Below are 15,000 nucleotides of genomic sequence, written 5' to 3'. Positions count from 1 at the left end.
CTGTCTTCCAGCGAGTTAAGGTGCAATTCATGCAGAGTTCCTCGTAAATCATACCTCGTAGTTCCCGAACTAGACTGGTGGCTTACCTTTGAACCTTCTCCAACTTTGTCATATACGTGACAAGGTATGGGCTCCATTCTCGAGCTTCAGAATTGGGTTCTAAATTATTCCTTGCACAAATTTCTAAAGGCAGTTCTGATGTTAACCAGTCAAACATACGCCGCTGATGATATCTTTTTGTTTATGTGGGCTTCAGGAGCCCTGAAACCCACATAAATATATTCGGATTGGTATCAACTCCTAGATCTTTGTCCGTTTCGTGGAGGTACATTTGGTACCTTGTGTCTGGCCTCCTGTTCCCTCCACCTAGCTTCATTACTTTACATTTACTTGAGTTTAACTTTAGTAGCCATTTGTTGGACCATTCCTTCAGTTTGTCAAGGTCATCTTGTAGTCTCTTACTATCTTCTTCAGTCTTAATCCTCCTCATAATTTTTGCATCGTGAGCAAACACTGAGAGGAACGAGTCTATTTCCTCTGAGAGATCGTTTTCGTGCGTTAGAAACAGGATAGGCCCAAGGCCTGAAGTCTGTGAGTGCCAGAGACGTCTCGGCACTCGGAGACCTCACCCCCCTCACAGAGACTTGCTGTCTTCTGTTGCTTAGGTACTCCCTTGTCCACTGGGGGGTACCTTCCCTGTAATTCTTGCCTGCTTCTCCATCTTATGCACTAGTCCTCTTATGGGGGTACTGTGTCAAAGGCTTTTTGGCAATCCAAAAATAGGCAGTCTGCCCACCCTTCTCATTCTTGCCTAATTGTTATCGCCGGTCATCGATTTCTATTAATCCTGTGAGGAAAGACTTGCCATCCCAGAACCCATGCTGGTGATGTGTTACAAAGCTCTTTCTCTCCAGATGTTCTATTAGTTTTTGTCTCACAATCTTCTCCATCACTTTGCGTGGAATGCAAGTTAGGGACACTGGTCTGTAGTTTAGTGCCTACTGTCTGTCTCCCTTCTTGAATATCGGGACTATATTAGCCATCTTTCAAATTTCTGGCCATCCTCGTGTTACCAGTGACCTGTTATACACGACTGAGAGTGGTAGGCATGGTGTGCGTGCGTGTGGTGTGCGTGAGTGTGGTGCGTGCGGTGTGCGTGCGTGCGTGTGGGGGTGCTGGAGAAACACATATATACCTTGGTAGTTCCAGCAGGAAAAATCTTTGGAAAATATCCTCAACAACGTTGAAAGATCCATCTACCTGCAGTACAAATTACCCAAGAACAATACGAAATCATTATTGAACGAGGCGCCTGAAAAGAGACAATCAACCATTTTTAATTTCCACCACTCACCATAAAATATTCACCAAACCTGTCCAATAAGAAAAAATACCTCTCCCCCCCCCCCCCCCCTCCCTCAAAAAAAAACTCGCTCCCTCTCACAGGGTCCGTTTGAAGCCCCAACTCCCAGAGACAATTTTCACAATAAATACCAACCCGAAAAGCTATGAAGAAAATGGACAAACACAGACAGCCCCGTCATCAATTTCTTTCCCCAATGTGGGTAAAGTCAACACAATTACTTGAGAGAGAGACGGACATCATTCATCACATCCTGGGAGACGCAGGCACGGTATAGGCTGATTGATCCAGTTAATGTACACACACACACACAAGCAGTGACTTATATATTCCATGACAAAGGCAGCTTAGAACATGACAAAGCACGAGGTAATGCGATAATCATTTACACCGAAGAGTCGATGATCGTGAGAGAGAGAGAGGGGGGGAGGGATGAGATATTCAGGTCAATTTCACCGGTTTCTGACGGATATTTGGGGGCGGAGTCAACCCCGCCCACTCCTTCAAATTGACAGTTGTTTCCAAGCTTCATATTTTAAACAATTTATAACCATTTATCTTACATGTAGTATACTCAATTTTGCTTTATTTAAGTTTGAATGATAGTACTTAAGAGATATGAAATGAAATGGTCTATGATAGATAATAGAAGGGCAAATGACATAAATTAATAATATGATGGAATGAATCTGCCAACGGAATGATTTAGTGTGTTGGCAACAGATGGCTCTGGGTGTCAGTCGCTCACGAGGGCTCCCACGTGCAGGACCTCTTGATCCACACACACACACACACACACACACACACACACACACACACACACACACACACACACACACACACACACACACACACACACACACACACACACACACGCACGCACTTCTCTAGCCCTTGCTAACTGCACACAACAATAACAATATTTCGCAAATCCAAATCCTGTGACCAAGGAGCAATAAATATAAGCGGGCTGAATGGAGGATGAAAGAGAATATATTAAGACGTTGAGCAAGAAGACTTTACGCCTCCGGGTCTGCATGGTCACTTTAGCTGTTATTAAGTGTAATCATGGTGATAACCTCGCCCGTGTTATTCATGAGGATATTTTCTTCACCATCTGTGTAAAGTCTTTAATAATCTCATCCAATTACTGGCCGAGAAGAATTTGCTTAGCAGGGTCGTTGGTGCAATAACTGGCAAGTAATTACCATCGTGTATTAGCAGGGAAGGCACCCTGAGCTTGGTACCTGGGATGTGCTAGGATGCTGGAGTGTGCTAGGATGCTGGGATATGCTAGGATGCTGGAGTGTGCTAGGATGCTGGGATGTGCTAGGATGCTGGAGTGTGCTAGGATGCTGGAGTGTGCTAGGATGCTGAGGTGTGCTAGGATGCTGGAGTGTGCTAGGATGCTGAGTGTGCTAGGATGCTGGAGTGTGCTAGGATGCTGGAGTGTGCTAGGATGCTGGAGTGTGTTAGGATGCTGGAGTGTGCTAGGATGCTGAGGTGTGCTAGGATGCTGAGGTGTGCTAGGATGCTGGAGTGTGTTAGGATGCTGGAGTGTGTTAGGATGCTGGAGTGTGTTAGGATGCTGGAGTGTGCTAGGATGCTGGAGTGTGCTTGGATGCTGAGGTGTGCTAGGATGCTGGAGTGTGCTAGGATGCTGAGTGTGCTAGGATGCTGGAGTGTGCTAGGATGCTGGAGTGTGTTAGGATGCTGGAGTGTGCTAGGATGCTGGAGTGTGTTAGGATGCTGGAGTGTGCTAGGATGCTGGAGTGTGCTAGGATGCTGAGGTGTGCTAGGATGCTGGAGTGTGCTAGGATGCTGAGTGTGCTAGGATGCTGGAGTGTGCTAGGATGCTGGAGTGTGTTAGGATGCTGGAGTGTGTTAGGATGCTGGAGTGTGCTAGGATGCTGGAGTGTGTTAGGATGCTGGAGTGTGCTAGGATGCTGGAGTGTGCTAGGATGCTGAGGTGTGCTAGGATGCTGGAGTGTGCTAGGATGCTGAGTGTGCTAGGATGCTGGAGTGTGCTAGGATGCTGGAGTGTGCTAGGATGCTGGAGTGTGTTAGGATGCTGGAGTGTGTTAGGATGCTGGAGTGTGCTAGGATGCTGGAGTGTGTTAGGATGCTGGAGTGTGCTAGGATGCTGAGTGTGCTAGGATGCTGGAGTGTGCTAGGATGCTGGAGTGTGCTAGGATGCTGGAGTGTGTTAGGATGCTGGAGTGTGTTAGGATGCTGGAGTGTGCTAGGATGCTGGAGTGTGCTAGGATGCTGGAGTGTGCTAGGATGCTGGAGTGTGCTAGGATGCTGGAGTGTGTTAGGATGCTGGAGTGTGTTAGGATGCTGGAGTGTGTTAGGATGCTGGAGTGTGTTAGGATGTTGGAGTGTGCTAGGATGCTGGAGTGTGCTACGATGCTGGAGTGTGTTAGGATGCTGGAGTGTGTTAGGATGTTGGAGTGTGTTAGGATACTGGAGTGTGTTAGGATGCTGGAGTGTATTAGGATGCTGGAGTGTGTTAGGATACTGAAGTGTACTAGGATACTGAAGTGTGCTAGGATACTGAAGCGTGCTAGGATACTGAAGTGTGCTAGGATACTGAAGCGTGCTAGGATACTGAAGTGTACTAGGATACTGAAGTGTACTAGGATACTGAAGTGTGCTAGGATACTGAAGTGTGCTAGGATACTGAAGTGTGCTAGTATACTGAAGTGTGCTAGGATACTGAAGTGTGCAAGGATACTAAAGTGTGCTAGGATACTGAAGTGTGCAAGGATACTAAAGTGTGCTAGGATACTGAAGTGTGCTAGGATACTAAAGTGTGCTAGGATACTGAAGTGTGCTAGGATACTGAAGTGTGCTAGGATACTGAAGTGTGCTAGTATACTGAAGTGTGCTAGGATACTGAAGTGTGCTAGGATACTGAAGTGTGCTAGGATACTGAAGTGTGCCAGGATACTGGAGTGTGCTAGGATACTGGACACACTAGAGCCACCTGGGAACATATATACACACACTAGAGGCAGCATCAGAGTGCACCACCAGTTGTGAATGAAGGGTATACAATAACGCAGCTTGAGTGCACACACTCAATCTCCATTTCTCTCAAGAGAACGTGAACGCGACAGCTCACAGCCTCTGAGAACGCGTCAGTGTTTAATTTGCAGCAATAAACTCAGAAACGCTCACCACAAGAACGCAAATAACCCGACATAATTTTAGTGAGTTTAACTTGTGACTATATTATCAAGTGCTGCTTACAGTGGTGGAGTAGCAGGTGTGTGTATTGTTTACAGTGGTGGAGTAGCAGGTGTGTGTGTTGTTTACAGTGGTGGAGTAGCAGGTGTGTGTGCTGTTTACAGTGGTGGAGTAGCAGGTGTGTGTGTGTTGTTTACAGTGGTGGAGTAACAGGTGTGTGTATTGTTTACAGTGGTGGAGTAGCAGGTGTGTGTGTTGTTTACAGTGGTGGAGTAGCAGGTGTGTGTGTTGTTTACAGTGGTGGAGTAGCAGGTGTGTGTGCTGTTTACAGTGGTGGAGTAGCAGGTGTGTGTGTGTTGTTTATAGTGGTGGAGTAACAGGTGTGTGTTGTTTACAGTGGTGGAGTAGCAGGTATGTGTTGTTTTACAGTGAAGAACGTGTGCTTTATAGAATGGTTATCTTGAGGTTATCTTGAGATGATTTCGGGGCTTATCGTCCCCGCGACCCGGTCCTCGACCAGGCCTCCTTTTTGTTACACACCCCCAGGAAGAAGCCCGTAGCAGCTGTCTAACTCCCAGGTACCTATTAACTGCTAGGTGAACAGGTACATTAGGGTGAAAGAAACTGCCCATTTGTTTCCGCCTCCACAAGCCAGCCAGGTGAGGACAAGTCCACCAAGCCAGCCAGGTGAGGACACCTCGTGAGTGGAGGAAGATCCGTGTTTTCTCACCTGGACAATAATCAGATCGGAGCCTATCGAGGCGTGGGGCTAAGCCTCTAATTGGTTAGTTCAGGTGTGGCGACCACCAGCCGTAGGTGGTTAGCTGTGATGATGGCCAGCAGGTGTTGCAGGGAGGGGAGGGGGAGGGGGGAAGGGAGAGGAAGAGGGGGAGGGGAAGGGAGGAGTTTAAAGTAGGTGAAGGGCTGAGAACACTAGGCAGATAGGGGAATTGGTCTAGGAAAGATGGGGGTTATGGAGGAGAGGGGGGGGGGGGGGGAAGGGAAGGGGGATAGAGGATGGGAGTCTCCATCTATTCCCTCTTCACTATCTGCCTTCCCACCACCACCGTTGCCTCCCATCCCATCCCTCCCTTCCTCATAATGTGGTTCCATTATCATGTACTCTTTTCCATCTGTCTGTGTGTGTCTCCCCTTCTCCATACCTTCCACCTCATTACTCCCTCACGGCGGCCCCTTTCTCTATCCCCCTCCCTCCCCTTCCCCTCCCTCCCTTCTACTTCCCCCCTCACCCTCCCTCCGAACTACCCCCCCCCCTCCCTCTCCTGTCTTTCCCCTCCTTCTCCCCCCCCACTACCACTTGTCCAATCCTACCCCCCCCACCCCATGAACCCCCCCCCACACTCCCCCAAACAACCACCAGCATTTACTCTAGCTAATGTAGTCGTGCAGGACACAACCCGCTTATTACAATCACCGGGTATTGTGGCCGACCTGATAATAGCGCCCAGGCTTATACCGTAATGAACATGCTTGCCACCAACGATCCCCCCCCCCTCCCCCCACCCCGACGAGTATGGGGGGGTGGGGGGAGGGGGGAGGCAAAGGGGGGGGAGGGGGGAAGGGTTACTTTAAGCGGTGGGCCAGTAAAGAGGAGTGTGCTGTAGAGGGATAATGCACCTTCGGTTCTCATAATTCTCCGGATTATTAGATATGCATTTTTATCCTCTTCCCCCCACCAGAAGGGGTAGAGGGGGGGTGGGGTGGGGGAGAAGGATGGCTTGGGGAGAAGGAGGGAAGGAGGGAGGGAGGTAGAGAGAGAGAGAGAGAGGTGAGAGAACATTATAGCCGTCTCATCTACTACATATACCTCTTCCGTGTGCATCTACCATCTACCTCCACATACTTCCCCCCCCCCCTCGCAACACTCCCACCTCCCCACTCTCATATCACCCCCCCCCCCCCACCTCCCCCCACAGTCACTAGGGGTAATATTATAATCATTTTGACTAATGACATTTACACACCGATGCCATCCCCTAATGCAACCTTTAATTACATCAAAACGGTAGGTGATTATCATTTTAGTCCGCCATATATCCCATGGATATTCTCCCACAATATATACCTTGCATATTCACTCACAATATATGGGGATATGTAGCTGGGAGTGTAGCACTGCTACACTGGGAACTGTGCTGGGATATGGTAGTGCAATATGGTGGTGGTGGGATATGGTGGTGATGGGATATTAGAAGTGAGGTATTGGGGTACCGTTACAATGGTGGCAGCGGTGGGATCTTCCTGTCTCCAATGCTCGCTCATACCACACTAAACTCTCCTCTCCTTGACCTCCAGCAAGCAAGCGGACCCATGGCTGATTGCCAAACTACCTTTCAAAGATAATTAACAAAGCTAGACTCATGCTCTTGGTCACTTAACGGTGACTGAATCCCTATTCCCAATTGATGGTAATTTACATAGATAATTGAATAAGGGTGCTATCAATTACCCTACTAAGGCTGCTACTCAACGGAGAGTCATCCGTCTACCAGAACTAGTTCCCATATTCTAGATGACCTCTATTTTGACTATATCATCTTAAGGGACTGACTGTTTATTCCCAAATGACGTTAAATTATATAGGTCCTTAGAGCAAGGTTGATTATTAATTATAATACTGAGTCGTAACAGAGATTTCTCTAATTTACTGAATTAATCTCAAAGGAAAGATGTGACAATCTTGCCTGCATTACTCCTCTCACGGTATGTCAGCCCATTTAATAAACGACAGCTTTTAATACAAGTCTACGTCATTTATATTAACAGCTAGACTGTTATAGTGCTGGGATATGGAGGTGCTGGGATATGGTGGTGCTGGGATATGGTGGTGCTGGGATATGGTGGTGCTGGGATATGGTGGTGCTGGGATATGGTGGTGCTGGGATATGGTGGTGTTGGGATATGGTGGTGGTTGGATATGGTGGTGTTGGGATATGGTGGTGCTGGGATATGGTGGTGCTGGGATATGGTGGTGCTGGGATATGGTGGTGTTGGGATATGGTGATGCTGGGATATGGTGATGCTGGGATATGGTGATGCTGGGATAAGGTAAGGACAGGAGGAAGTCACATGGTCGTGTTGACAATAACATCACTCGTCCCGATGCTCGCTATGAATAACCAGCGGTGTATGTACACATTACTACCCCTCCCCCTTGTTATCTCCCCTCTCTCTACCTCCCCTTGTTATCTCCCTCCTCTCCCCCTTGCCTCCCTCTCCTCATCTCTTACCTCAGCCTCCACCTACACACTAATCACATCACTCATGCCTATCTTCCTCTTTACCTCAATTAATCAGGTGTTCGTTTAATGACTAACTGCTAATTAGCTAACTTGGAAGCTGGTTATAGTTCTCTATTACTATATTTAACAAGAAATACTTTGCACCAGTATTCTAAGATTGATTTAGATTTAGTGTCCTTAAAACCATTCTTTCGAACAATCTCAAATTCAATTGTCTGGGAATTCTACACCTCATCAGATCCAGGAATTTCAAGTACCAGCATTACTTTATTAATACTAGTTATTACTACTAGTATTACTAGTTATTTAAGTACTAGTTATAAGTACTAGTATTACTTAAGCAACAGCATCAAGATGATCAAATTTTTAACTTCAAATTAAATGGTTCGAGTATTTTCAAATCCATTTTCCTAGCACTGGCAAAGGTATCAGTTTTAGAATTCCCAAAGATATCAGTTCTAGAATTTCCATAGATATCAGTTCTAGAATTTCCACAGATATCAGTTTTAGGATTCCCAAAGATATCAGTTCTAGGATTCCCAAAGTTATCAGTTCTAGAATTCCCAAAGATATCAGTTCTAGGATTCCCAAAGATATCAGTTCTAGAATTTCCAAAGCTCATATTTCTAGTATTCTTACTCATTACTACTAGTATTTACCAATAGTTCTACTATTTTAACAGTTGCTATTTCTAATATTATCACTGCCATTTATTATTAAATGAGTTATAAAGATGAACAGTGGAGGGGACTGTAGCAGTGAACAGTGCAGAAGAAGCAGAAGAGTGGGGAGCAGGAGACGTGAGGTTGGAGTTGAAATCCATACACTGATCTGAACAGCCGAGATCCAGGAGCTGAACCTCGATTCGCAAACACAACTGTTTATAAAACACATACACACACTTATAGCCTAATGAGCCACAGAGACATTAGAAAGAACATTTTCAGTGTCAGAGTAGTTAGTAAATGAAATGCATTAGGCAGAGATGTGGTGGAGGCTGACTCCATACACAGTTTCAAATGTAGGTATGATGGAGCCCAGTAGGCTCAGGAATCTGTACACCAGTTGATTGACGGTTGAGAGGCGGGACCAAAGAGCCAGAGCTCAACCCCCGCAACCACAAATAGGTGACTACACACACACACACACACACACACACACACACACACACACACACACACACACACACACACACACACACACACACACACACACACACACAGTCAGTCCCATTTAACTCACCAATAATACATTTACCTGCAGACTAAACTAATTTAAACTCACATATAATTAGCTGATAACAGCGATTATAGCTAATAACACGTGATCATTCATTTACTAATTACCAAATATCTTCTGGGGTTTATTTACATACCAAATATTGCCTGATAATGTTGAACAAGTAACCACACATCTATACAATTAAATATTAATAGAAATAGAAATCAGACAGCCAAAATGGTAATTAAAAATGTATAACAATCTCAAGACTGAGGCTAACTTATGCTCCTGACTTATTAGCATCCTCATATATATGTTAATTTTAGACACAGAGTTTAATTCAACATGTTAAAATTATGTTGCTCGCCAGGAACCATGTTAAAATCGGGGGTAATTGTTTGACGATGGTCTGCTTGTAATAAATGGAATTTAACTAATAATTTTTCTTTAATAGGGTCTTTAACAGCCTCAAATTTCATTATGATTTATACTTGATAGTATTAATTCAATCAAATTAACATTATTTAGTAAATAAATTATTATTATTTCGTCTCTTGTTCATGCATCTCCCTCCCACCACAACATAATCAGTCAGTTGTACTGATTGATTGATTGATTGATGAAGATTAAACCACGCAAGAGGTGGCACGGGCATGAATAGCCCCAAAGAGTCACTTCTGGAATATTAGATCAAGTATCACAAGCCATAATGAATACAAAGCTATTAACTGGCTCATTATCTTAGACAAGTATGAATAGAAAATAACCTGCACGCACACACGCACGCACGCACATTTTGTCTCTTTGGCAGGACAAAAGAGACAAAGCTCAACCCCTGCAAGCACAATTAGGTGAGTACACACACACACACACACACACACACACACACACACACACACACACACACACACACACACACACACACACACACACACACACACACACTACTTAATCCTGCTAACCTCCAAATGCATGAAATATCTACTATGGATCTTTAAATTCAATATAAATATATATTTTACAACGTTGATATCTGAACAAATAACTCTCTACCTAGGTAATGTCCTCATCTAATATTCAAACACTAACTCCCATCTGACCGCAAAGTTGAAATCTGTTCACCATTTTCCTCGCAGACACACGCTCCTTAATCCTCTAACCTGGATCGCCATAAAACAATTTTCCAAACAAAATTTATGAAAAAGTAAAGGTAGCTGAGCTAGCCATGAAAAAAGAAAACGATGAGTCAATTTTACAGTTATGCTCGGGGGGAACTGAACCTTTTTTGGCGGCGAGCAACGTGTGTTGGTCGCAATGATTGTTTATTCAATTATTCGGTAGAGATAAATATTGATAACTATTACTGATTCCTCGAGTTGTTTGCAATTATTCGCAACACACACATGCGCACGCACGCGCGCATACACACACACACACATACACACACACACACACACACACACACACACACACACACACACACACACACACACACACACACACACACACAGACAGCATGGTAGCCTGGTGGATAGCGCGCAGGACTAGTAATTCTGTGGCGCGGGTTCTTACGGGCTATTCATGTCTGTGCTTCCTCTTAATCTTAAGCTTAATCTTTATCAATCTTTAGGCTTAATCTTTATCAATCAATCGGTGACAGATTGATTGATAAAGATTAAGCCACCCAAGAGTGGCACGGGCGTGAATAGCCCGTAAAATCGGTGACAACAAACGTTAGACATACAGAAGAATGAGTGTGGTTGGGGTGCAATTATGAGTGGCCTCACATAAGTGGCTTTCTGCACTTTCCGTTACTCTTGATGTTCTCATATTGCGATGTAGGTAGTATACGATGTCCAAAATTCCTGTTTGTGTGTACAAGGGAGCCGGCCGGCCGAGCGGACAGCACGCTGGACTTGTGATCCTATGGTCCCGGGTTCAATCCCGGGCGCCGGCGAGAAACAATGGGCAGAGTTTCTTTCACCCTATGCCCCTGTTACCAAGCAGTAAAATAGGTACCTGGGTGTTAGTCAGCTGTCACGGGTTGCTTCCTGGGGGTGGAGGCCTGGTCGAGGACCGGGCCGCGGGGACACTTAAAGCCCCGAAATCATCTCAAGATAACCCCTGTGTATTGCCCTTTACTGTTTCCTCAATTATCACATTACACTTACTGGCGTTGAAGCTGTGCGTCTTAGCATCACATAGAAACATGGACATAAAGAAGTCTTAATTCTTCGATGAGGTCGCTCATGTTTGTTAGGATTAGAGCATGTACTTGTGGTAATCTTGAACAAATCCACAAGAGCCGTGACGAGGATTCGAACCTGCGTCCGGGAGCATCACAGACACTGCCTTAATCGACTGAGCTACGACAGGGTTAAAAGCTCAGTAGCTCAGTCGATTAAGGCAGTGTCTGGGATGCTCCCGGACGCAGGTTCGAAGCCCTTGTGGATTTGTTCATTTGATGCATCACGTTATTGTGATCTCTGTGTGTGATGTGGTAATCTTCGCATTAGTCTCCTTGTCAGTTTCCATTTTGATTTCTTCCTTCTCACAGCGACTCTCTGTCTCATGTCTGGTAGGTACTCCCCCTCGGCTTGTTCAGTGTTCTTCTATTTTCTCGTGCTTCTCGGGCTTGTGTTTGGAGTCTTTACTTTGGAACAATGCCAAAGGCTTTCTGGCAGTCTAGGAACACATTCAGTCACCTTGGTCGCTGTTTGCCAGTTATAACACTGAAGTTAGTCTATATGGCGGGACGTCCCTCTGTGGAACAGCGCAACCACTTGAACTGGACGGTAGAGCGACAGTCTCGCTTTATGCAGGTTGGCGTTCAATCCCCGACCGTCCAAGTGGTTGGGCACCATTCCTTCCCCCCCCCATCCCCGTCCCATCCTAAATCCTTATCCTGACCCCTTCCCAGTGCTATATAGTCGTATTGGCTTGGCGCTTTTTCCCTGATAATTCCTTCCTTCCTCTGTGGAAAACACACTGCAACTTAGTTACGTTGTCTAAGCTGTTTGTGCCCACCATTGTATAATTATTCTTCAGTGTAGAATCTTGCATGATACGCATATCAATGACACTGGCCAATTAAATACTGAGTTTATCTCTCAGTATGTGTGTTTATTTGCGTGTGATTAATGTGCTTGCGTGCGCGTATAAGCGTTTGTGACCACACGCAAAGATACCCAACAAAACTCACCCCCATAACAACAAACAAAGACCTGACCTCTCATAGTTAACTAACCAATCCCCCCCACCCCCACTTCCCCCATCATCATCTTCACCTAATCACCTTCTCCCCCCCACTACCCACCACCCCATCCACTCCCCCACAACCCCCCACAACTACCCTCTACTCCCCCACCCACCCCCTCTCTCGTCGACATATTCCCAATTCACGGAGGTTCAAAATACAATCAGGCCCGTGGTAAAAATGGGTGTTGCACTCGGCTGGGTGGGGCAAGAATGGCGGGGGCCCGCCGCAAGATTGGCCCCTAAGGTAGCCGGATGCCCCGCGGGGGAGGGGCCTAATATCCTTGTTACACTTCCACTGCTTTTTACCCCGCTGCTAATGAGGGTTTGTGGCAAAAATGAGGTAATGTGAGTTTCACGTGGGAGCCTTGCCAATGGTGGCTCTGGTGGAGGTTTTTGGAGGGAGAGGGAGAGGGAGAGAGGGAGAGGGAGAGAGAGAGAGAGAGAGAGAGAGAGAGAGAGAGAGAGAGAGAGAGAGAGAGAGAGAGAGAGAGAGAGAGAGAGAGAGAGAGAGAGAGAGAGAGAGAGAGACACATACAACGAGAAAAAGACGAGAGAGAGAAACAAGAGAGAAGTTCCAGGTTCGTTCCCAATTCTAATTTATTCTATTAAGGTCCCCAGTTTAGTTCTAATTTATTCGATTAAATTCCTGTTTTGTTTCTAATTCTACTCTATTCCATTAGGTCTTTTAGCGTGTGCTGCGATTTCTCCTTTATTTTTTATTCTCATCTTGAGAGGGATTAGTGACTTTGTCTTAATGGACTCTAGGCTCGGTAGCCGCTCTTGTGCAGAGTGTAACACTCTTGTGGCAAGTGTAACACTCTTGTGGAGAGTGTAACACTCTTGTAGCAAGTGTAACACTCTTGTGGCAAGTGTAACGCTCTTGTGGAGAGTGTAACACTCTTGTGGCAAGTGTAACACTCTTGTGGCAAGTGTAACACTCTTGTGGCAAGTGTAACACTCTTGTAGCAAGTGTAACACTCTTGTGGAGAGTGTAACACTCTTGTAGGAAGTGTAACACTCTTGTGGAGAGTGTAACACTCTTGTGGAGAGTGTAACACTCTTGTGGAGAGTGTAACACTCTTGTGGAGAGTGTAACACTCTTGTAGCAAGTGTAACACTCTTGTGGAGAGTGTAACACTCTTGTAGCAAGTGTAACACTCTTGTGGAGAGTGTAACACTCTTGTAGCAAGTGTAACACTCTTGTGGAGAGTGTAACGCTCTTGTAGCAAGTGTAACGCTCTTGTGGAGAGTGTAACACTCTTGTGCAGAGTGTAACGCTCTTGTAGCAAGTGTAACACTCTTGTGGAGAGTGTAACACTCTTGTGGAGAGTGTAACACTCTTGTGGAGAGTGTAACACTCTTGTGGAGAGTGTAACACTCTTGTAGCAAGTGTAACACTCTTGTGGAGAGTGTAACACTCTTGTGGAGAGTGTAACACTCTTGTGGAGAGTGTAACACTCTTGTGGAGAGTGTAACACTCTTGTGGAGAGTGTAACACTCTTGTAGCAAGTGTAACACTCTTGTGGAGAGTGTAACACTCTTGTGGAGAGTGTAACACTCTTGTAGCAAGTGTAACACTCTTGTGGAGAGTGTAACGCTCTTGTAGCAAGTGTAACACTCTTGTGGCGAGTGTAACACTCTTGTAGCAAGTGTAACACTCTTGTGGAGAGTGTAACACTCTTGTGGAGAGTGTAACACTCTTGTAGCAAGTGTAACGCTCTTGTGGAGAGTGTAACACTCTTGTAGCAAGTGTAACACTCTTGTGGAGAGTGTAACGCTCTTGTAGCAAGTGTAACACTCTTGTGGCGAGTGTAACACTCTTGTAGCAAGTGTAACACTCTTGTGGAGAGTGTAACACTCTTGTGGAGAGTGTAACGCTCTTGTAGCAAGTGTAACGCTCTTGTGGAGAGTGTAACACACTCACTTTTTTTTTGTCGTCATTGGTTTGCTGTTAAAGGTAAACCCTAGCCAGCTGTAGAGGGTTGATCAGGAACATAGACCAGGGTTAAAGTAAACTTTTAGTGTGTAGTCAGTGCGAGTTTACCTCGGTGACACCGAGACACTGACTACACCTCTCTGTATATACCCCATGTGCCTGATATGCTAGTGTATATATATATACATCAATATACTGAGTATATTACACATAAAATAACACCCCCATCCCACTTGACACACCCAAGACAACACCCCATCCCACCCATGTCCCACGACATGGGTGGGATGGGGTGTTGTTCAACATGGGGTGTTGAAACTCATGACTCATTTGAGTTTCCAGTTTCCACCCATGTGCCCATTGTCCTGCTGATATTCAGTGTGAACATTTCGTTTATTTCCATCGTCAAACCCCCCTGACTATTTTAGCGCTCTATCATACTCCCTCCCCCCCCCCCCCGCTCCCTCCTTTTTTCTAGTGTCGTAAGGTTCAGTTCCTTCAGTAGCTCTTCATACCCCATCCCTCGCAATTCTGGGACGAGCGTTGTCGCAAACTTCTGAACCTTTTACACTTTCCTTATGTGTTTCTTCAGGTGGGGACTCCATGATGAGGTGGCATACTCTAAAACTGGTCTCACGTAGGCCGTGTATGGCGCTCTAAATGCCTCCTTAATTAGGATTTTGAATGACGAGTTTGAATAGCAGTCTCCTGTGGTACTGTATCAAAGGCTTTTTGGCAATCCAGAAATATGTAGTCTGCCCAGCCTT

General features: G+C 45.7%; 1 protein-coding gene across 1 annotated transcript in view; it reads right to left on the bottom strand.

The window, feature by feature from the left end:
* Positions 1 to 13,058: 13,058 nt before the first annotated feature.
* The window catches only part of LOC138369928 (uncharacterized), a 21,314-nt gene continuing 19,372 nt past the window's right edge, over positions 13,059 to 15,000 (bottom strand). The window contains exon 3 of the mRNA XM_069333680.1: positions 13,059 to 14,196. Within this exon, the coding sequence (XP_069189781.1) occupies positions 13,059 to 14,196 (1,138 nt within the window). The remainder of the gene's footprint in view (positions 14,197 to 15,000) is intronic.

The sequence above is a fragment of the Procambarus clarkii genome, chromosome 30, assembly GCF_040958095.1.
Source record: "Procambarus clarkii isolate CNS0578487 chromosome 30, FALCON_Pclarkii_2.0, whole genome shotgun sequence".
NCBI classification, from domain to species: Eukaryota; Metazoa; Arthropoda; class Malacostraca; order Decapoda; family Cambaridae; genus Procambarus; species Procambarus clarkii.
The sequence above is the reverse complement of the archived record's forward strand: the minus strand, read 5'-3'. Positions and strand labels throughout refer to the sequence as shown.